We start from the raw sequence: 21,985 nt of genomic DNA, 5'->3' as shown, positions 1-21,985 counted from the left end.
TCCTTACGCAGTTGCATAAGATGGCTCCAGTACTTCATAAAATAAACTAAGGGCAAATTAAGATACGATCTGATGCTCTCTAGGGAGATGTTCTGAGGAGGGAGGGATAAAGAAGACTGAACATGGCGAACCGTAGCCCACCCAGAGCGCTGAATTTGTGACAGTGAAATAAACCTACACTTCAGAAAGTGCTCTGAGAACTTACCATAACTCATTCCTCTATCCTTTGTAAGTAGCAACCTGGAGGGCAGCATCAGGCAGAGCTTTTTAATTAGGCAGCTATGTATTTTGTCAAAAAGTTTACTAAGCAGTTGGCTAAAAGTGATTATCTTGAGCTGCACTAACTCTGATTAGTATCAATTAAACATCTATGGTTCTGCAGAAAGCTCAAAGATGGTCAGCTATGTGCCAAAGCACAGACCAATGGCTACCAATACACAAAGTTAGCACAGATATAAACCACATAGTTTGTAGAAAAAGTTTATTTAATGGGGACAGTAAGACTATGTAAGATGGTTACTAGAAAAACCTCTTTCAGTCTGGATAAATACACAACAAAGGATCATAGTTGAAATATCAGTGACCTTTACAAGAAGAAAGGTGGTCAGCCTATGGAATTTTCCTTTTGGTAACCTTAAGAAGTCATTTTAGCAGTACTAACCATATAGTTTATGTGAGGCACTGTAACAAATGCTTTACAAGTGGTGCTTCGTTTAGTCTTCATGAGTCTGAGGTAGGTACTATTAAATGTCCCCATTTTACAAATAAAAACATTGAGGTTAGCGAGGCTACAGAAGGTACCTGAGGTTTGGGAAGTGTAGAACCAGGATCTAAATCTGGAACTCCTAAGCAAAAAAAGTGTTTTAATAATCAAAATATATAGCTTTACTACATTAGTAAAATTTAAAATTTGTTTTTGTTCATTGTTCACTCTGCATGTTTTAAAATGTAAGGATTATAGCTTGTCTGTTAGGACAAACTCTCTAACTTCTAATTGATGGCTAGCCAAACATATCTTCAAAAAATAACTGTTATAATAACACCTTAGTTTTTGACAACCAAAACAACATATCCAGAAAAAAATAAATTCCTTAACAGATCATTTATTAGTAAATCTTTAATAGCTAGCACTAATCTTTGCCCAAATGAGGTAAGGCCTCCATTTCTGATTGGAATAATTTATTCTTTGGCCCACATAAAATCTTAGGCTACTGAAAATAAATACCATGTTTGTCTTCTGATTTTCTTAATAGTAACGAGTTTTTTATGTCGTAGGTACTCAAAAGTCAACTGAATCAACTAGGTAAAGCTGAAGAGGATAAGGTTTTAGTCTCGGTCTGCTTTCAACACTCTGAATATAAATGATTCTAAAATAAACATTAGGTGGTTCTATTTAGCTGTTTTCAACTTTATATTATAAAAATGGTTTAAAGTCGAGAGATTATAAAAAATGGATACCTCAATTCAAAGATATATCTAAAATGCAAAGCAGGCCTATTTAAATATTTCCAAAATTAGTATAACTTTCAAGGGAACTGGAATTGGCGTTTTCTAGCCACTATATCTTTCCAATTTATTAGATAATGACAGGTTTTGCAAGTAGCTAGTAGAGTTAATTTGGCAAAGGTGAAAGGGAATCTGCTGTATTTATCAATCTTGGAAAAGTCTGCTATATTTCCTCTGGTAGAACATAATCAGGGATGGAAGTAATCCTGTTTGGTGATTATGGGGTGATATTGCCATCTAGTGACCATTTATCGCTGCAAGTGATCTCCTTTTTCTGAGTTACTCGGTAATGAGGAGACAATAATCAGATGCATACATTTAAACACTCAAATTTACGTCTCACTAAATTACAAAGTCCTTGAGGAAGGGATCATGGCTACTTATTTGCTTTCCTGCAAGTATTTGTTAATATTGACATGAGAACATGTTCTGGACCCACTTACATAAGCATATGAGAAAGAATGTTTCATTCCTCATTCCCTTCACCTTCCCCTGCCCCTAACTCTTCTGCTACTCAGGCCTGCTTAGAAGCTGCCAACTGTAAAAATTGTGCTGGGACTATCTCAAGTAAGTTTCTGTTTTCATGACCACATTACCAATGTAAGTGGCACAACACAGATGATTAATTAATCAAGTAATTAAGTAAATTATGCATTACTGGCTTATCTTTACTTCTTAAGAAAAATAAGGCAGTGAATTCCTCCAGCTGCCAAATAAAATGCAACCAAGTTGTCAGCAGAATTTCAGAAACATCAATATAATTATTCTAATAGCTATATTTTATTGAATGCTTATAATATGCTAAACATTGTTCTAATTGCTATATGTGCACTGTATCATAATCCTCAAAACAACTGAAGGAGTTATAAATCTAATTTTAACAGTAAGAAAACAATCTAGTAGGTAGAAAGGCTAGAATTTGAAACCAAGTAATCTACCCATTTTTGGTAGAAAACAGAAAATAACAAAAATGTTGATATTTAGATTTTTAAAAATATGCAAATAGTTATTTAACTTTAGTTACCTGAATTACTTTGAAAAATGGATTGCTTTGGCAGATAATTATTCTTGGCAAGACACATACCCAAATTTATAGATGAAAGAGTTTATTTATCTATTTGTTAATACATAATGGCCTTGGCCCAAAAAAGACTAATTGGGGCTAAAAGAGGAATTACAGTAACTTCAAAAAATATATTAAATATATCCAAGATCCTAAATATATTATTCTCCCCAAAAGCTAGCTGCTTCCAAACTTGATTTGATATTTTGCATGTTTTCCCTACGTTGCTTGGTAAATATACTTGCTTCTCCTTTCTGCAGTCGATGTCTGACAGCTGATTTTTGCTGTTTTGTTAACTGACGTTTCACCTTCTGTTTCACCAGTTCCTGGAAAGATTTCATAAATTAGTATTACTGATAATGAACCATTTCAAAAAGTACACTGCTAATACCTTTTATATTTGTATGTTGACAGCATGAATTTTTAAGATTCCAAATACTGACAGTACTATATAGAAACTGTTATATAGGAGAAGTTAAATTTCAAATAGAAATACAGATTATATAGCAGAAAATACAGTGTATAGGCAGAATTTTCAAAAAACTACCATAGTGCCACCTAGTGTGCATCATAAAAACTGATGGAAAAAACGAGATGAAAACTGCTTGTTCCTCTCTGCTTTTTAGGTTAAAAGTAGGCTTTTTGAATAGATTTTGTAATAGAAAATTATTTTTGAAAGCATTCAGTATTGCTCAATATATCCAAGAATGACTTCACAATTTCAGTTGTAGAAATGACCTGATGGTGGCAATTATCCATGAAAAAGGCTTCATATATCATAAATTCAGGTTACTTATTAGTTAAGACACATTGTGCATGTCAAATGACTTACAAGATGAAAAAGAAATGCGAAATATTCACTTCACAATGATCTTTTCTTTCCCTGAAGCACTACAGCCTGTTATTTAATAACTGTAAATAACCTTGTATCATCCAATGTGTTTCCTAAAAAATATAGCTACAAAATGCTGCAAAGCCAGGAACAAGGGTTTTTTTTTTTTTTTTTTTTTTTTTGAGACAGGATCTCGCTCTGTTGCCCAGGTTGGAGTGCAGTAGCGGGAACATAGTTCATGGTGGCTGCAGTCTCCTGAGCTCAAGTCATCTTTCTGCCTCAGTTTCCTTAGTAGCTGGGACCACAGGTGTACACCACTATACTTGGCTAATTTTTAAGTTTTTTGTAGACAGAGATCTTGCTATGTTACCCAGGCTGGTCTGGAACATCATTGGCTGGGCACTGTGGCTCACGCCTGTAATCCCAGCACTTTGGGAGGCTGAGACGGGCTAATCACCCAAGGTCAGGAGTTCAAGACCAGCCTGGCCAACATGGTGAAACCCCGGTCTACTAAAAATATAAAAATAGGCCAGGCGTGGTGGTGGGTGCCTGTAATCCGAGCTACTCAGGATGCTGGGGCAGGAGAATCACTTGAACCCGGGAGGCGGAGGTTGCAGTAAGCTGGGATCATACCACTGCACTAGAGCTTGGGTGATGAGCGAAACTCCATCTCAAAAACAAAAACCAGGAACAAAACATTTTATACCATTAACATGTAAGGTCCAAGTGTCTGAGACTGTCTTAAGCACCTTATAATCCTCACAGTGACAGAGTTCATTAATCTTCAGTTCATATGAAGAATGGCTCATCCATCTCAAACCTGATTATTTTATCAAGAGACCTATATTAAGTTTTTGAAAGTCATCAGTTTGGATTCTAAGGCAAAATTATTTGAAATTTAGTCAACAGGCTGCCTAAAATCAGGACAATTGAAAAGGAAGGTATTTTGAGTTTTAACAACAAAAAGTCATTTGGCCTTCATTTTATACATAACGGTGAAAGGATTCAACTCTGCCACATCCTTTGAGAAACAATCACTTATTAGAATCAAATAAAGTACTGGTTTGAAGACTAAAGTCAAAAAGCAATCAACGGAAGTCTGTACCTGAAAAGCATGCATTATTTGTTTAATCACAGTAGTGATCTAATAAACATTCAGTACATGTTGAATGACTACTTACCGGAGGAATTGTTGAACAGCTTACAACACTGCCTGAAGAAGTGATACTCAGAGTTCTTGTTCTATATTGATTAATAGCTCCCATATTTTCTTCATCTCTAAAATTAACCCACAATTTATCTAGTTAATTTGTATAATGTAATGAATCCCGTTTAATTCATATTATTTTTTGCATACAGAACAACTGAAGACATAAAATACTTTAGAAAGATTATATTTCAAAATTTCTGTGAAGATAAAACTACCTACTGGTAAGTTCTGTATATTAACAATTTGTATTTTCCAGCATTCTGATAGTCACTATCAAAATTTCAAAATAGTAGAATGTTTTAGCCATGGAAATCTATCACCTCCCCACAATTCATCTTCCCTTTTCTAATAATACTTTCCTCTTCTTTCACTGAACTATAGAAGTAATGTTTCTCCCAATGTAAATTTTTGAGACTCTTTCCAATTTCACAAACAACAGATATAATGGAAACAGACAGTACTCACTTTAGTCAGCTCTGCTAAGGTAGGAAAAACTGCAACCTAGAGACTAATGCTTTCACATGGCTCAAAGTTTCAATATATGCAATGTATAAAAACTCAGACAGTATTAGCTCCTAACAATTAATATTTTTCAGCAACATCTGCTGTTCTGCTTTTACTTTGAATAAAAGTTTTGCTCAGCATGTATCCAGAGACTGAGAACAAAATTATTGTTCCCATTCTGAGTTTAAAAGACCATTTAATCCTATGCAGGTTTTCTTCTATCACTGTGGTTAATTTTATATGTTAACTTGACTGGGCCACAGGGTGCCAGATATTTGGTTAAACATTAACCTGGGGATGTCTTTGAGGGTGTTTCTGAATCAGTAAACTGAGTATAGCAGATTGCCTCCCAAGTGTGGGTGGACCTCATCCAACCCATTGAAAACTAATACACTTACTCAAAATCCTGACCCTCTGTCACTCCCGACTCTTAAGCTGCTGATTAAGTTTTCCAAGTTTATTATTCAAATGGCAGTAGCCCTGTGACACAGATACACAGCTACATGAAAAAGGAACAAAACTCTCAGGTTTTGCTTCATGAATAAAACTGTAAAGATAAAGGTAGGCTTAAGATATAAGCCCAAATATGTACTGAAAAATGTTCAATAAATTGCTGATTTACTTTTAATTGTCATATTACTATTTCGAATAAATAAAACCAATATTTCATTAAACTAGTTTGATTCTGAATACGCTATCCCAAATCCAAAAGTTAAGTTTTAGTTTGCTAATCTAAGCTGAGCTTAGTATTTGCCAAAAAAAAAAAAAAATCTTAAAAGAAAACATCATTACATAACTTTAACTATACATGAACAAAGAACTGAAGACTCAAGATTCTGGAGAAAACTCACTGCAGATGTTTCATGTAGAAAGTAATAAAAACATTTATTGCATGTTTTAATTTTTATATGCCTTTATATAACTCAAACACATCAGATGTGTAATTAGGAAAATATATGAGGAATAACTCATCCATCTAAAACCTGATCAATGTATCCAGAGACCTACATTAATTTGAAAGTCATCAGTTTTTCTTTTTTTTTTGAAAGAGTTCTTTGCTCTTGTCACCCAGGCTGTAGTGCAGTGGTGCCATCTCGGCTCACTGCAAACTCTGACTCCCAAGTTCAACTGATTTTCCTGCCTCAGCCTTCCACGTAGCTGGGATTACAGGCACACACCACCACACCTGGCTAATTTATGTATTTTTAGTAGAGACAAGGGTTTTGCCATGTTGGCCAGGCTGGTCTCAAACTCCTGACCTCAGGTATAGGACCTCAGGCCTGCCTCCCAAAGTGCTGAGATTACAGGCATGAGCCAACACACCTGGCCATCAGTTAGTATTTTAAAGCAGAATTACTTGAAATTTAGTTAATAGGCTACCTAGAATCAGGTCAATTGAAAAGGAAGCTATTTTGAGTTTTTAACAAAAAATTATTTGGCTTTCATTTTACACATAAAGATGGAAGAATACAATTCTGCCACATCATTTGAAAAAAAATTCATGTACTAGAATCTAAGAAGGTATCAGTCTCAAGGCTAAAGTTAAAAAGCAATCAACAAACCCAGCGCAGTGGCTCATGCCTATAACCCCAGCACTTTGGGAGGCTGAGGCAGGCAGATCACGAGGTCAAGAAATTGAGACCATCCTGGCCCTATCTCTACTAAAAATACAAAAATAGCTGGGCGTGGTGGCAGATGCCTGTAGTCCCACAGCTACTTGAGAGGCTGAGGCAGAAGAATCACTTGAACCTGGGAGGCACAGGTTTCACTGAGCTGAGATGGTGCCAGTGCACTACAGCCTGGCGACAGTGAGACTCCAAAAAAAAAAGAAAAAGCCATCAACAGAAGTCTATACCTGAAAGGCCTGAATTTTCTGTTTAATGATGACAAGGCAATTAGATGAGGGTATTCATCTTCATGCTCTTCGGAGCCAGCAGAGATTCCGCCTTGAACTGTCTGACCATCTTGCCCAGTATAATTTTCAGTTCTGCTTTTCTCCTCAGAAAATTCAGTTACACAGTTGTTTTCAACAATCTGCCCTTTTATTTCTTCTAAAGCTTGATGGAATTCATTCATTTCAAAACTCTGTGCATCAGCACTCTCTTCTGATAAACCATCTTTTTTTATTTGTCCAGGGTCTCCAGATGGTCTGTAATCACAGCCCTCTGATTCATCTAGAGAGTTCTGTTCACTTTCATTTTCTGACCTATAAACCTCTGTTTTTTCTGCCACTTCTTCATCAGAAAATGAGAATTCAGATCCGTCTTCTGTTGCAATGTTTTTATAATCTGGACCTAATGGATGAAGCAGTTCATCATCTGCCTTCATTTCCTTTGTGTAGCCACTGGCAGAAACCTCCACATCAAGAGTGTCCTCCCTCCTAGAAAAAAAAGGTGGCAAGCATTGAAAGAGAAAAAGTGTTTATCTGAGAGGAGCAAATATCTACTATTCTGATAAATTATGATTCAAGTGAGTTTAATGGCTTATATGTTAAAAATAATTTTCTCTTTCACTAATGTAATATTTAAATGACACATATACCTGTGTCATAAATATTACATAAATATTACAAATTTGAAAGGCATATATGCTGTCATTTTAAGAATAACTGAAAAATGACAATATAAATAAAGGTTATAAAAGTCTCAGCTTATGTTTATTAACTTTGTAAATTAACTTTCAAATGGGGCTAAAGATTTCCTTCAGATAATGTGGCTCCTCCCATATCAGAAAATATCTTTTAACTGTATAAAATAAATATGAGAAAACTGAACTTTGAGAATACACATATTATGTCTTGAGAATCAATTAAAGATACCTCCTGCTTTCAATAAAGGAACACAAATTTAAATGAACATTTGGTGTGACTCCTTATGAATGAGTTACTCACATAGCACCCAAAATAGAATTAAAAGTTCTTGAATTTATAAGAAATTAGATATGTTCCTTCCTAAAATTCAGTAGCAGTGCCTTTATGGACCAATTGCAAGAATTTTCAAGTTTTTAAATTTCAGTTATGTACTACAGAGCAATGACATCTAACAGTGATTGTTAAAATTTGAAAATTTTTTTAGATGAAAAATTTTTAGAAATACACAGACAAGATTAACTGTCCTATCATGTAAAGCAATGGAGAGTACAAACCTGATATCCCTAAAGGTTGGAAAAAGCTCACTTTCATAGCTGAAACGTTTCAAGAAGAAATCTCTAATGCATTTAACATCTCTGTCAAAATACCTGCAAAAGTAAGGATCATTTATGATATAGCCTTTATTGCTCATCTTTCTTCTTCTTAGCCAACGACAATATCTTTCTTAGTTAATGGTACTGCTGCTCCTTAAACAAGGAGATAAAAGATGTTACACAAAAGAAAAAAAACCATACAAATGAGTTACCAGTGTGTTCGAAAAACTAAAATCCAAGGAAATCTCAAGGATACTAATCTGTCAATGCCATGCAGTTCCTATGGTTAGGAAAGTCAAGGTTTTCTCATAGTTACTGTTATGTTAGATACACTAGGGAAAGACAAGTGTGAACTCCAGGAAGTAAGATTATGGGCCTACGGTTTGGGGATAGGTTTCTACTTATCCTCTTTGTCCTGAGTCTGGCTATGCTTCCCATCAGCAATACTCAATAGAACCCCTAGCAACTGAAGGAGCAGAAGATAAAAAGATATTAATATTAAATAAGTTTGGAGACTACTGAATTATGTTTATGTATCTTTGTTATATCCAGTAGCAAATTTGCAGTAACACCCAAAGGATAAATGCTACAGCTTATAAAAATAATCTGAAGACAGGTTTATCTGGACCAAAAGTCGAATAATTTCTGAATATCAGATTGCCTATAAAGCAGCAAAAATGGATTCAATTCTCTAGATTTCCAGACAAGGAGAATAAGGACAGGATAACGTGGAATTGACTATCTCTTTGTGAAAGATGAAGTTTGGAAACAGGAACACAATGCCTCTCCTCTTTGCTCATAGGGCATTCTGGGAAAGATACTAATACATTTTAAAAAGACTATTTTTATATGTTTACATCTCCCTATGAGACAGTAACTTCTTCTAAAGCATATACAGGGCTTATTTATCCCTCGGTCTCTAGCACTTACCACAGCTCCTTGGCCCCAGTACTGTTCATAAAAACTGAAATTAAATTACCATGTCTCCCCATAGAATGATGCCGCCTAAACCTAGAATGTCATAATCTGCCACACTCTGGTGGCTCCTAGATGTTCCTTTATTGTGTGACTGTGTTATTCCTTATTAATAAAAATGGTGATTAGTCATCATCCAAAGAGTACTGACCACCTGAGTGCCAGGCATTAGTCTTTTAGTATTTTGTTGAAAACATTTTTAAAATTTATTTTCAAATGACATTTCTTTCTATAGCATATGTATACACATTTTCTACTGAAAACCAGGATGAAGACAAACTTCACTTAACAAAACCACTTCAAGCTCAATCTCTGCAAGAATTAATATACTCTATTATATAACTGCTACTAGTTGTTAGTTGAGGAAAAAGAAGTTTCTCATAAAGCTTGTAATAGAAATTTAAAAAATTCTTAGTTACACTCAGTTGAATCATGAACTACAAGCAAATAAAGGAAAAGGTCTTATTTCATGACTTGGCTGGTTTAAATAAATAATGTGAAGAATATGATTATTATAGTATATAGTGATTCTGCTCTGTGTCAGAGATAAAGTTTTATGTGAATTTTTTTCTAATAGTAAAAGCTAAAAGTGACAAGAGATAATTATCATTGGTTTGAACAATTGAGTCTAGTCCAAAACCACAACTTTTATTCAGATCTTTGAGTTTACTGAGTTATGCTTGGTGAATCTCTCTTGGAGGCAATCATAGAACAGCAAGAAAAAGGGAAAGGCAAAAGTGGTTCTAGGGTTCTTTTTCAGTCATAATTTTTGCTTGGATAGATCCCAAACAAACACATTCACATCCAGAATCAATAATAGCATATACATACCACTCAGCATTGGGATGAGACGTCGAAACCATCTGCGGAAAATCAATCATGGTGATATGGTCATTTTCATCCAAAATGAGATTAAATTCATTAAAATCTCCATGAATCAGCCCATGATTTGCAAGTTTGACAATTAGTTCCATTGCTTCATTATATACTGATGCAGGATCTTCAACATGGTGTATCTGACATCTGAAAGTATTTTAAGCATGAAAACAGATTATTTGTATTCGTTTATGGTTTTAATCAAAGTATGTATGCATGTGAACATATATATCATTTCCATGCCCTGTCTCCCCAGTATTTTTTTCTCATTCCCATCAGCGCACAGATATAATATCTCCAATCTATTAAAAAAAAAAAAGCCACACTCTGCTTCAATTCTGTATATTTTTTCCACTGCCTTTTTTGGATCTTTACAGCCAAACTTGTCTACATGTGCTTTTTCCAATTTGTTTCCTCCCACTCTCTAATAAACCCATTTCAAACAGGCTTTCGTCCACCTTATTTCAGAGAAATAGCCTTTGTTGAGACTACCACTGACTTCAATGTTGCTAAATTCAGAGGTCAATTCTTAGTCCTCATCATAAGTGGTCTGTCAGTTGACCTCTTTGAAACATTCTCTTCACTTAACTCTTGGGACACCATTCTCTCCAGGTTTTCTTCCTTCCTCATAGATCATACCTTCTTGGTCTTTTCTTTTAGTATTTCATTTTTTTCCTTTACCTCTGAATTCTGGAATTCCTCAAAGGTCAAGCCTCTGGCCTTCTATTTTCTCTTATTTAGACTCACTTTTGGTGATCTCATCTAGGCTAATGGTGTAAATACCATATATACACTGATTTTAACCTAGACTTCTCAAACTCTCAGGCATCTCAAACTTACCATATCCAAAATGGAATCTCTGATTCTGTCCCACCCTCCAACTCCTCCAAAATGCTCTTCCTGTAGCTCTCCTATTTCTGTACATGGTAGCTTTTTCTCTCCAATTAATTTGCTACTCAGGCCAAAAACCCTGGTGTCACCATTGACTCACCCCTTCCTTTACATCCATATCCAATCCCAAATCATGTTGGTTCAACCTGCAGAACACATTCAGAATCTGGCCACTTTTCATCACCTTCATAACTATCACTGTAATCAGAACTACAACTATTTCTTGCCTAGATTGTGATAATAGCCTCCTATCTTTTCTTCCTAATTCTGCCTTTGTCTCCCCAGAGTCTATTAATTCAGCAGGCAGAGTGACCCTCTTAAAACATTGAGATCACTGACTGATGAGATCACCTCTTCTCTGCTCAAAATATTCCCACTCCAATGACTTCTAATCTGAATCAAAATTTGATAAGGTTTTACCTTATCAGTGAGACTTTTCCTGACCACCCTACATAAAACAGTAGTCTCCCGTCCCCAGTAAGTACTTCTTTTCTCCCTTACTCTGCTTTATTTTTATCCATAGTGCTTACTAACAGCTGATACACATTTGCTTTAGTTAGTCCATACTGTCAGAATAAAACTGAGTTTTTAATTTGTCTTTTGAGTCTGTTCCTTTAAATCAATTTCTAACTTCCCAGAGACAATATTTCATTAACTAAAAAAAAATTTATTATAAACCCTGAAATTTATTTCTCAGAATTCATGGCTTTAAGAATAATGAATACTTACAGTGGATAACCATTTATGAGTTCCATGACCACTGCATGACGATTGTAATCAACTGGCTTTGGAACTGGAAATTTTCTCTCATACAGTGCCTAAAACATAGCAAAACAGGTGTAAGCTAATGAAGAGGTCATTACTCTTTAAAGAACAATAAAAGTAAACACACCTTTCTATAGCAAGAAAAACACACAATCGTTTATAAAATTATAGTTAACACAGGGTTACTTATGCATAACTTATTTATTCACTGTGGCAGAGTAAGCCATACATAAAAAACGAATTTTAAACAAAAGTTTGAATTCACTTTTCTGCCAAAATGAACATTTACAAAATTGAGTATTAAAAAGTTTCTAAACACTTTATAATTAAAAAGTCCCCAACAAGCTTACAGTCTCTTAGGGGTATATCATTTCCTATTTTGTAATTCTCTGGCATTTGTTGAAATGTACTGAAAATATTCATATTAGAAACAAATTGTAATTTAGGAAATACTCATCTTCTGACATATTAGGAAATGAGGCATTCTAAGAGAACAGAAATATTGGTTTATAGGGTACCGACCTTTTTCTCCAGACCACAATATGCAATATAAATCTATTACGTGAAAAACATATACGCTGTTGTAGGCTGAGTCACTGAGTTATTTAAGACTATCCATACATCTTTTCCCCTAAGCTTACTGTCTTCAACCTTATTGTTCACAAAGCCCTGCTATTACTTCCTTGAACAATAGTAGGTATTCACCTTAGATTTATGCCCTTTGACATTTAAAATGCTAGTATTAGGAATGGTAAAAACTGCAATTACTTTTGCACCAACATAGTGTAGGGAGGCATTTGTTATTTATACCTCATTACTCTACCGGTGTTCTAGTTCTTGCAATCATACCTATCCTATTCTATGTACCAATACCAGACTAACCTGCTGATGCCAATACTCCATTTAAAAAATATACACTGGCTGTGTTTTCAGTTTGAACAACTCTTCCTGGTTTTCAAAACTCTTTAATCCACTTGTACAGTCCTACGTCTCCCAATATTCTCTCCAATACGCACCGAGAAATGCAGTCAGGACAGTCACCTCAGTGTCACCTAAACACATAGGGTTCACATTTATTCATGTATTTGCCCATACTGGCTTCTCTGCCAAAATACACTGTCTTAGAGTCAAGTAATATCCAAGCTTCTTGGCTCCACTCAGCTCCTACTCACTACCTGAAACTTCCTTCATCAACTATTCTATCATTTACAAAAGTTTCTACAAAGTCAGTATAATTTTTTTTTTTAAATTGTTCTTAGACTTGCAGTGGTGTCTCACGCTTAAAACCCAAGTACTTTGTGAGACTGAGGTGGGTGGATCTCTTGAGCCCAGGATTTTGACAGCAGCCTGGGCAACTCTGCAAAGCAGGCATAGTAGCAAATGCCTGTGGTCCAGATACTTGGGAGGCTGAGGTGGGAGGATAGCTTGAGCCCAGGAGGTCAGGGCTACAGTGAGCTGTGATCATGCCACTGCATTCCAGCCTGGGGAGAGTGGGACCTTGTCTCAAAAATAAAGAAATAGATAGATAGATTCTTTGTTTGATGTGTTCTTTGATAGATGTGTGTTTGTGTTATCTTCTCAACTTTAAGACACAGATTGTACTGGTTATTTCTTTGGCATCCACTCCTTTACCCTACACTACCCTCAGCAATTAATTTCAAAAGGCTGTCTCGCTTACCTTCTGTGAACAAGAACCAAACTACTTCCCACTTCCCAGAGATTTTTATTTGCTTTGTTTTTAAGTAATTTTTTTCAACATAGACCATTTTGAACATAACTTGGCAGATCAATAGCAAGTGATAACCTTAAACATTACGAATATTTGTCTACAACTTGTGCTATAGCCTAGACCTCATGTTATAGCCTAATCTTTATCTTATTGTTTCTCTCTTATGAAAAATCAATATATTTAAGGAATGTATTTATGTGCAACCAGATTCCATTCCTATACCTTCAATATAAATATCCTGAAAAACACCTACTACAGTTTTGGGAAAATATGTAATGATCCTTACCAAACTGCTAATTTACTGACTATTATAAGACATAAACTATTAGTATAAGACAATAAATACACAACATGTATGCTATCAGTATTACTAGTTTATACTGTCTTAAGAAATCTCCCATGATTAGTAAACATTTAAGCATATAATATAACCTACTCAAACAACAACAAATTGAATCCTCAAGAAACAGGTGTTTACACACTGTGCCAATCTTCCATTCAAATTTTTTTTTAAAAAATGAAGATAAATTATGACGAACCCTATTGGCAGAATAATGAAAACACAGTATTATCTTTTGTTTAACCTAGTTATTATTGAATATATTTTATTTGGCTATTATATTTAACAAATCTATGCTGAACTTAATTTTGAAGGCAAAAAGTTAAAAATAGAAGATTTTCTTTAATGTCAGAATAGAGTACAAACGTAATTCATCGCTACCATAAAATATGTAGTTAAGCTGCAATACTTGAGGAAACCGCAGAGGTAAGCACACCTGAAGTAAAATGAGAAGGCCTAACCCTGAGAAAACCATCTTTGCAATTATGGCATTTCATCTGCAGGATTAAGTATTTTTTTTCTATTTGTACAAATGTATGAGGTACATGTAACATTTTGTTAAGTATACATGAGGAGTGATCAAGTCAGGGTATTTAGTGTGTTCATCTCCTGAGTAAAATACATTTTGTTTACTATAGTCACCCTACTCTGCTATCAAACATTGAATGTATTCCTTCTAACTGTATGTTTGTACCCTTTAGCCCACTTCTCTTCATCCTTTCCTCTTAGAAACTAAAGATTTTTACCTTTTTTTTTTTTTTTTTTTTTGAGACAGTTTTGCTCTGTTGCCCAGGCTCAAGTGCAGTGGCATGATCTTTACTCACTATAACCTCTGTCTCCTGGGTTAAAGTGATTTTCCTGCCTCAGTCTTCCAAGTAGCTGGGATTACATGTGCCCACCACCACACCTGGCTAATTTTTGTATTTTTAGTAGAGATGGGGTTTCACCTTGTTGGCCAGGCTGGTCTCCATTATGTCAAGTAATCTGCCCGCCTCGGTCTCCCAAAGTGCTGGTATTACAGCCACTGTGCCCAATTTTTACCATTTTTAACATTCAGATAAGTCTATAAATGGCATTTGTTCCATTATGTGAAACAAAAAACTAAATAACTTATCTGAGACACTAAGGTTTCCATGGATGGTAATTACTTAGTGTTTTCAATTAGAAACAGACATATGTATAGTTATATGTATTGAATAGATATATATACACCCACACATAAATATTTGTGAGCTAACAGCATCATTAACTATTTTTGGTTATTCCATCTTGTCAATATTATAGAATGTGCTGCCCTTATGCATTAATAACAATTAAAATACCTTAACATAGAAGGGAATTACTTAAAGAGCCCAAACAATCAACAGAATTATTTAGGGATTGAGTCTGTTTGTAGGCATTGAGTCTGAGGTTAGAGAGATGTGGGGGCCACAGAATCATACTTGACATTAAGGCCTTTGAGACACATGTATTATTTGGCTAAAACATGCATGACTATAAAATAAATACCTTCATATAGGCAAATTCCTTCATGGCAGAGAGACGAGATAAATAAAGCCAAGAAACATTATGCCTATGTTTATGATAATCACGTTTGTTTTTCAGATTTCGAAATGAGGTTCTTCCTAGTCTGTGAAGCTTTAATGCAAATTGCTGTCCTTCTTCATTTGCAACAATGTAAATATCTAGAGACAAGATTTCAAAAAACAGCATTATCACATGTTTATTCCAATCACGTAAAACAATTCTAACTTTGTCTAATTTTATTTGTATCAAAAACGTCATTTTTCCTAATAAAGGCTGAATATCCCTTATCTAAAACTTTCAGACCAAGAGTGTTCTGAATTTGGGAATATTTGGACACAAATAGTGAGATATCTTGGAAGTTATTAGAAGAAAATTCCTGGTATAAATGAATTTTCAGTGACAGACTTTCAGATAAAATAATAACCTACTAATTAAGGGTGCCTTCTGATTTGTATTGCTTCCAACCAACTTTCCAATTTACTGTTTGTTTGGAAAAAAGGGAAAATTAAAAGAAAATATGCTTTCTGAAGGGAAAACATAAATTAAAGCAAAGCAAATACTTTCTATAGTACTATCAGCACTTACCTGATTCTTTGCCAACACCCATCTGGTTTCCAACAGACTCAACTACTTGCCTAGAAGAAAGTGTTTTCAAAGCTAGGTAATCATATCCTGCATTTGTCAACCGGTAGCCTTGGACAGCTACACAAAATCAAAGGAGAAAAACCATATTTCAGTTACACTGTATAACCAAGTCACGTAAGTTCAACTCAAAAGAAATATTTAACAATGGAAAATCTTTATTGGAAGACTCGGGCTCACAAACTTCCAATTTCTTCCTATAATTTGCATTTCTTCTTCAGTGTACTGTTAATTAAAGTGTGACCTACAGACTGAGGTCTATACGTTTGTGATGAGATAAAAGGAGGCATTTAAGTTCAATTTTTATATTAATTTGACCTAGAATTTATGTCTGATTTTGCATATCTGTTATCCATTTCATTTTTCTAGTATTTTTTTTTATTTTATAAAAGTAAGGATCTGTGATAGGTTGGAAAAAACGAATCCCTCACCACAGATGGTTTAAGAAGTAATTCTCTAGAGTATGACTGCTGATTGTATTTTCCAAAGATGGTAGCCACAATATCTCTATGCTACATGCTCTTCTGCAGTTCTGCGGTACTCTACATGCTCTTCTGTGGTACCCTACATGTTCTTATTACCACTCTTTCTCCACTTCTTTTTGAGCTGGTAGTGTCCTGTGATTGTTTTGATTAATAGGATATGGCAGAAGTATGTTTTGTCAATTCTTCGTCTAATGCTTTACTAGTCTGGCAACTTCTACTTCTTGCCTTTTGGAACACTTGCTCTGGGGGAAACCAATTACCTGAAAAATCACAAATGATGCCTCAAAATACTTACTTTTGGTACACTCCCAAGCTATGAGTTTATGTTTCACTAATTACCTGAAAAATCACAAATTGTGCCTCAAAATACTTACTTTTGGTACGCTCCCAAGCTATGAGCTTATGTTTCACTAATTCTCTTAAAACTTTATTACAGCCACCATGTTTAAGGCTGGCTATAGAAGCAATCAAACTGCCAGGAACAATTTCATGGTTCTTCATGCCCATTTCAACCTGAAATTAAGGGAATCATTATGTAATCATAATCAACACAAAACTTTATCTATCAAAACCCTGCTAAGAAATGAACTTCTCCTTGAAACTTTCCTTACTATGCAATTCTCCAACTAATTCTGAGACATAATCACTTCCATCTCTGAAACTATTTTAAAATTGCAATTTGAGATCTAATCACTGGTATTTATATTGTCTTTCCATTTCAAGAGTAGGAATTTTGAGTGCTAGACATACTGATGACCTTCGGGAAACGCTAAAATATTTGATAACATCTAAACATTTGTCTTTAAAAACTACAGATATGCAAGTATTTATTAAGCAGGTATTTAATGAGAAAGTACTACATGTAGGCATTGTAGAGGATTTAAAAAAATATATATAAACATTTTTTCCCCTGAGGAATTTTTATCTCATGATGGAAATTTTTGAAAATGGTATACATCTAAGTTTATTAGAAGGTAAGAAGTGATAAGTGCTTCAAAAGGTAGCTCAGGGCAAATGAATACTTCTAGCTTAGGGATCAGTTCGAAGGAAGATGCAAAACTAGAGACTGACTTTTTTTTTTTTTTTTAGACGGAGTTTTGCTCTTGTTACCCAGGCTGGAGTGCAATGGCACGATCTTGGCTCACCGCAACCTCCGTCTCTTGGGTTCAGGCAATTCTCCTGCCTCAGCCTCCTGAGTAGCTGGGATTACAGGCACGTGCCACCATGCCCAGCTAATTTTTTGTATTTTTAGTAGAGACAGAGTTTCACCGTGTTGACCAGGATGGTCTCGATCTCTTGACCTTGTGATCCACCCGCCTCGGCCTCCCAAAGTGCTGGGATTACAGGCTTGAGCCACCGCGCCCGGCCACGAGACTGACTTTTAAAAGATGTGGGCATACAGAGAAAACAGACAAGGAGCTATTAGTGAAAGAAAAAGATTTAAAAATGGCACATATGCAAGAAAGTACTGACCACAGAGAACAGCTGAGTACAGTGGCAGCTCAGATGGGACAGCACATAGAATTCATGCAAAGGCGGCTGGAAGATACTTCTAGCATACAGAAGGCATTGAAATGCAGACCAAAGAATTTTATATTTTACCCTGAGGAAAGCAGGAAACTCTTGAAAATGTTTAGGCATGGAATACGCATGAACAGGATTATTTTAAGGACATTAATCTACCAGAAATATGCAAATTGGCTTAGAGATGGCAAAATCTGAGGGGGTACTCTGGAGAACTAAGACAGAAGTCCAGCTCAGAGGAAAGAGCAACCAGAACAGGGCAAGTGGTAGTGGTGCTGGAAGGAAGGAATTAAAGATCTTTAGGAAGTATTATGGGAGAGCTTGGCAATTAGATGCCAAGGGTATGAAAGGTAAAGGTAAAGGGAAGGGTAAAGGGAATGAAAAGCCACAGCCGCAAGTGAAGAGGAAAAAGAAGTTTTAAGATTATATACATATATATATATATATATATATATATTTATTTTTTTTTTTTTCTTTTATGGAGTTTGGGAAAAGATAAAGGGGGTAGAAAAAATTGAATTTAGTTTGAGCACATAGAGTCAAGTAAAAACATTCGAAGGAAAATTGGAAAGGGGTCTGCACTTAGGAATGAAGTTGTAATCAGAAGGAAAAATAATCAATTATTTTATAGAGATGAGAGTTGAAGACGTGAAGTGGATGCAAAAAGGAATGCTAGGGAGAAGAATTCTGGGGCAAGTTCATATTGAAAGCCAAGGGCAGCTAGTCTAACAATGTTTATTGATATAGGAGGAGCCAAAAAGGGAAGAGAGGCCCAAGGAAGGGTACCAACACTGGTGAGATGCAAATGAGACTGGAATGTTACATTTAATGACTAAGTCATTTCTTGGTGAGCTTTAAAAATAATTTAAATATTGCAGAGCCAATGTTTTGCAAGATAAATCTGGCATCATTCTGATGTCTCACCAAAACCTTAACTTTTAAATTTAACGTATTTTCTGTGCTTTGTCTCTGCCTCCTCCATCCTGTAACACTCTTAATTTTGACCCCTACTTCTTCAGAGGCATTAAGGAATGCACGCGCTGAGGAAGCAGAAAAAGAAGGTATCTTTCAGAGGTGACAGGTTTCATAAGGGAAATCTAACTGATTAGAAGAATCTACATGAGGAGAAAGTAAAGTGTGTTCCAAATTTCACACTGACTTTGCATTTGAGAGTTTAATCCTTAAGTGCTATTTAATTAAAAAATACATAATACAAGAGTCGGTGTGACTCATATCACATATCCTATTACATAATTACATAACATAGGTCGTCCTTATCATGGGGTTCACTCCTTACCAAAAGATAACGGCTCCTAAATAAATGTACTACTTTATTGTACAAATGTCTACATCTGTGTATTAATTTCTGGGCCATAAGACTAAGGCCATAAAATCATATTGTGTTACTCCCCTGATTAAAAACATTCAGTGGTTATCCCCACACTCTTTACCAAGCCTGCAAGGCTCTGTAGTACATAATCTGGCTCTCACCTTTTCCAGCTATAGCTCCAACCATTAGTGTCTCACTTTGCTCCAGCCACACTGGCCTTTCCTCTCTTCAACGACTTTTCTGTCTTAGGGACTTTGCACTTATTACTCCTTTTTTCTCTGCCTCCAGCTCTTTCCAAGGACTTCACCGGGCTGTCTCCTTCTCACACAGCTCCTATTATTCCCCCATTCATTCTTTCAATTACCGAATATTTATTTATTCATTGTCTACCAAAGGCCAATAACTTGTGCCCCTCCTCTCCCATAATACTTCCTAAAGATACATATGCTTTCTATTCCATTATCCTTTATCAACTTCATAGCGCTTATCCATTACCCTACTTATTCGTTTACTTGATGATCTGTGTCTCTCTCTCCACTTGTCCGTTTTGTACCTCGTTGAACCTCCTAATGTTGCTACTAAAAACCCGACAAATACGTGTTGATTAAATGAATCACAAAAACTGCTAGGCGACTGAATCTATTAGGGAAGTCAATATTACCAAATCTCAGGAGGAACCTTAAACTTTTCACAGCTGGTAGGAAGCTCAGAATCAGAGAAGTTTCCAGGCCACAAAGATGCGAGCATTTCTCTTTAAGCACAAGGCGAACAGCAGCAGAAAAGAAGAAAATAATTAGAAGACGGGGCCTTTGCTCTGTTTGGGGTTAGGTAAGCTTCCAAACAGCTTTTTAAAAATCCAACTCTGATACTCTGTTCTCCACTCCCAACTTCTGCCACGTCCCGGGTCCCAGAGAGGGCCTGCTCAGATCCCGGAAAACTTCGAGGAACAGGAAGAACACTGTGGGAAGGGACAGGAAGAATAAGAACGGCGGGTTCCTTACCGCGGTCAAGACCCTGAAGTCATCTCGGCTCATGTAACGCAACTTGGCCACATTCACCTTCCCCATGGCTGCCTCAGTCCGGACCTAGACGCCTTTCACACGACAGCCGGAAAGCGCAGAGCAAGTCGCTATTCCGGCCTCTTACGCAGTTTACAGTAGCCAAATGCCTCGCGCATGCGCTGTATCTTATTATAGGTCCTTGTTAATAGCTAGAAGAGCTAATCTCATTGGTATAGGAAAATAAAACTACTTGTACGTTTTATGAAGCATATAGTATAGAACAAGGGAGTATTTTATTTTTGAGAAATTTCTGCGTTATGGCTGAGTTGTCGGAGTGCAGATGTTCTCCACAATATGCCTTTTTTCCCCCCATATCTGTCAGGACTTGCTGCCTGAATGACGCGTGCCGCCGCACACAGCAAAGTGGTGACTTAATCGGAGGAGGAAATTTTTCCCGCAAACAGCTAGTTTAGGCAAAGTGACTACTAACCTGAGCCACAGTCCAGACAACCAAATCTGTTAAAGGTAAAGAGGACTGTATAAAAAGGACTGTAATCACACAAGCACGCCCTCCACTCCTAATTGTGCCAGCTCCGGACAGCCCCGGAGCGGCTGGTTAATGGAACTCTTGTGCTTGCTAAGTACTTCTCTTAAATTGTCCGCCAGGCTTTGGAGTGCGCCTGCGCGGTTTGGGGTTGGGGTTTAACGTGAGACGTGGATAGCGCCGCGGTCTTTACTCTCAGGGAAGTGGGCATTTTGATAGTTTAGCCTGGCCTGCGCCGGTAGGACTTTGAGGTCCCAAGAGCAATTCAAGGATTTTAGAATAGTTACCCATGCTGGCTCTGCAACTCCGGAGCGGGACTGTAAGCTAGTTGTACCCCGACAAAGAGGATGACTATGATCTGCCCCGTGTTTCCAGGTAGGATAGTTAGTGCTCTGAAATCACAGAATGGAAAAGGAAAAACTGCCTTTTATTCCCTCTGTATTCAAGCCTTTGGCTGTTTTTACTTGAATGCAGGATATCTTTGATCAACCATATTCAACTAATGATCAACCATATTCAACCAATGAACATCTCCATTTAAATGAAGTTTTTCTTTCTGTACTTGTTAGAGAAAGTCGAGCCAAGACGCACAGAGACTGAGAGACAAAAGAGAATCTCTTTATTGGAGCTCCAGCTGACGGTGGCCTTACTGCCCGTAATTGCTGCCAGCCCCCCACAAAGGAAAATAACTTGCTTATATAAATATTGCGCAGGACGATAAGGCAGGGAAAAAAGGGGTTTAAACAAAGACAGTCAGTCATTAACGTGTGACAAGTTTTACAACCTTGAGAATACATACACTCCAAGCGGTATCTCATTCCCCCCACTGGCAGCTGGGGAAGAAAACAGGTTTTAACAGAAATATGCTTGTGGGCTGAGGGTACAAAAATATGTTTGGGTGCCTTATCTTGGGAGGAGGTTATGCTGGGTCTGCTTTAACTGCAGGCAATTTTAGGCTGGAGGGTTGCTCCTCTGTTCTTTATAATTATTTTTGTAGCCTACTCTTAAAGCTTGTTCTCTATTAAAAGTTAATTTCTATTTTTGTTTTTCCTACTCAT

At 36.3% G+C, this 21,985-nt stretch overlaps 1 protein-coding gene and 1 non-coding gene across 5 annotated transcripts; both read right to left on the bottom strand.

The window, feature by feature from the left end:
* Positions 1 to 467: 467 nt before the first annotated feature.
* On the bottom strand, positions 468 to 20,556 carry RIOK2 (RIO kinase 2). 4 transcript variants are annotated; one of them, XM_032275642.1, is made up of 10 exons: positions 20,384 to 20,556; positions 16,903 to 17,041; positions 15,987 to 16,103; positions 15,384 to 15,559; positions 11,770 to 11,858; positions 10,105 to 10,296; positions 8,260 to 8,352; positions 6,980 to 7,495; positions 4,583 to 4,679; positions 468 to 2,895 (listed from the first exon to the last, which is right to left on the bottom strand). In XM_032275642.1, the coding sequence occupies exons 1-10, from the start codon at positions 20,447 to 20,449 to the stop codon at positions 2,731 to 2,733; spliced, it is 1,650 nt and encodes a 549-aa protein (XP_032131533.1). In that variant the 5' UTR covers positions 20,450 to 20,556; the 3' UTR covers positions 468 to 2,730. The 4 variants fall into 4 exon arrangements, with proteins under 4 accessions (XP_032131533.1, XP_032131525.1, XP_032131547.1 ...); XM_032275634.1 differs by having other exon boundaries at positions 2,248 to 2,895; positions 6,971 to 7,495; XM_032275656.1 differs by lacking the exon at positions 16,903 to 17,041 and having other exon boundaries at positions 2,248 to 2,895; positions 6,971 to 7,495; positions 20,384 to 20,479.
* Positions 14,226 to 14,387, bottom strand: LOC116554640. The gene has a single exon (XR_004270260.1). It is a non-coding gene; the product is annotated as a U1 spliceosomal RNA (small nuclear RNA).
* Positions 20,557 to 21,985: the final 1,429 nt, after the last annotated feature.

This window comes from Sapajus apella, unplaced genomic scaffold (assembly GCF_009761245.1).
Source record: "Sapajus apella isolate SASKATOON/1434 unplaced genomic scaffold, GSC_monkey_1.0 scaffold1, whole genome shotgun sequence".
NCBI lineage: Eukaryota > Metazoa > Chordata > Mammalia > Primates > Cebidae > Sapajus > Sapajus apella.
This window is presented reverse-complemented; position numbering and strand designations above follow the sequence as displayed.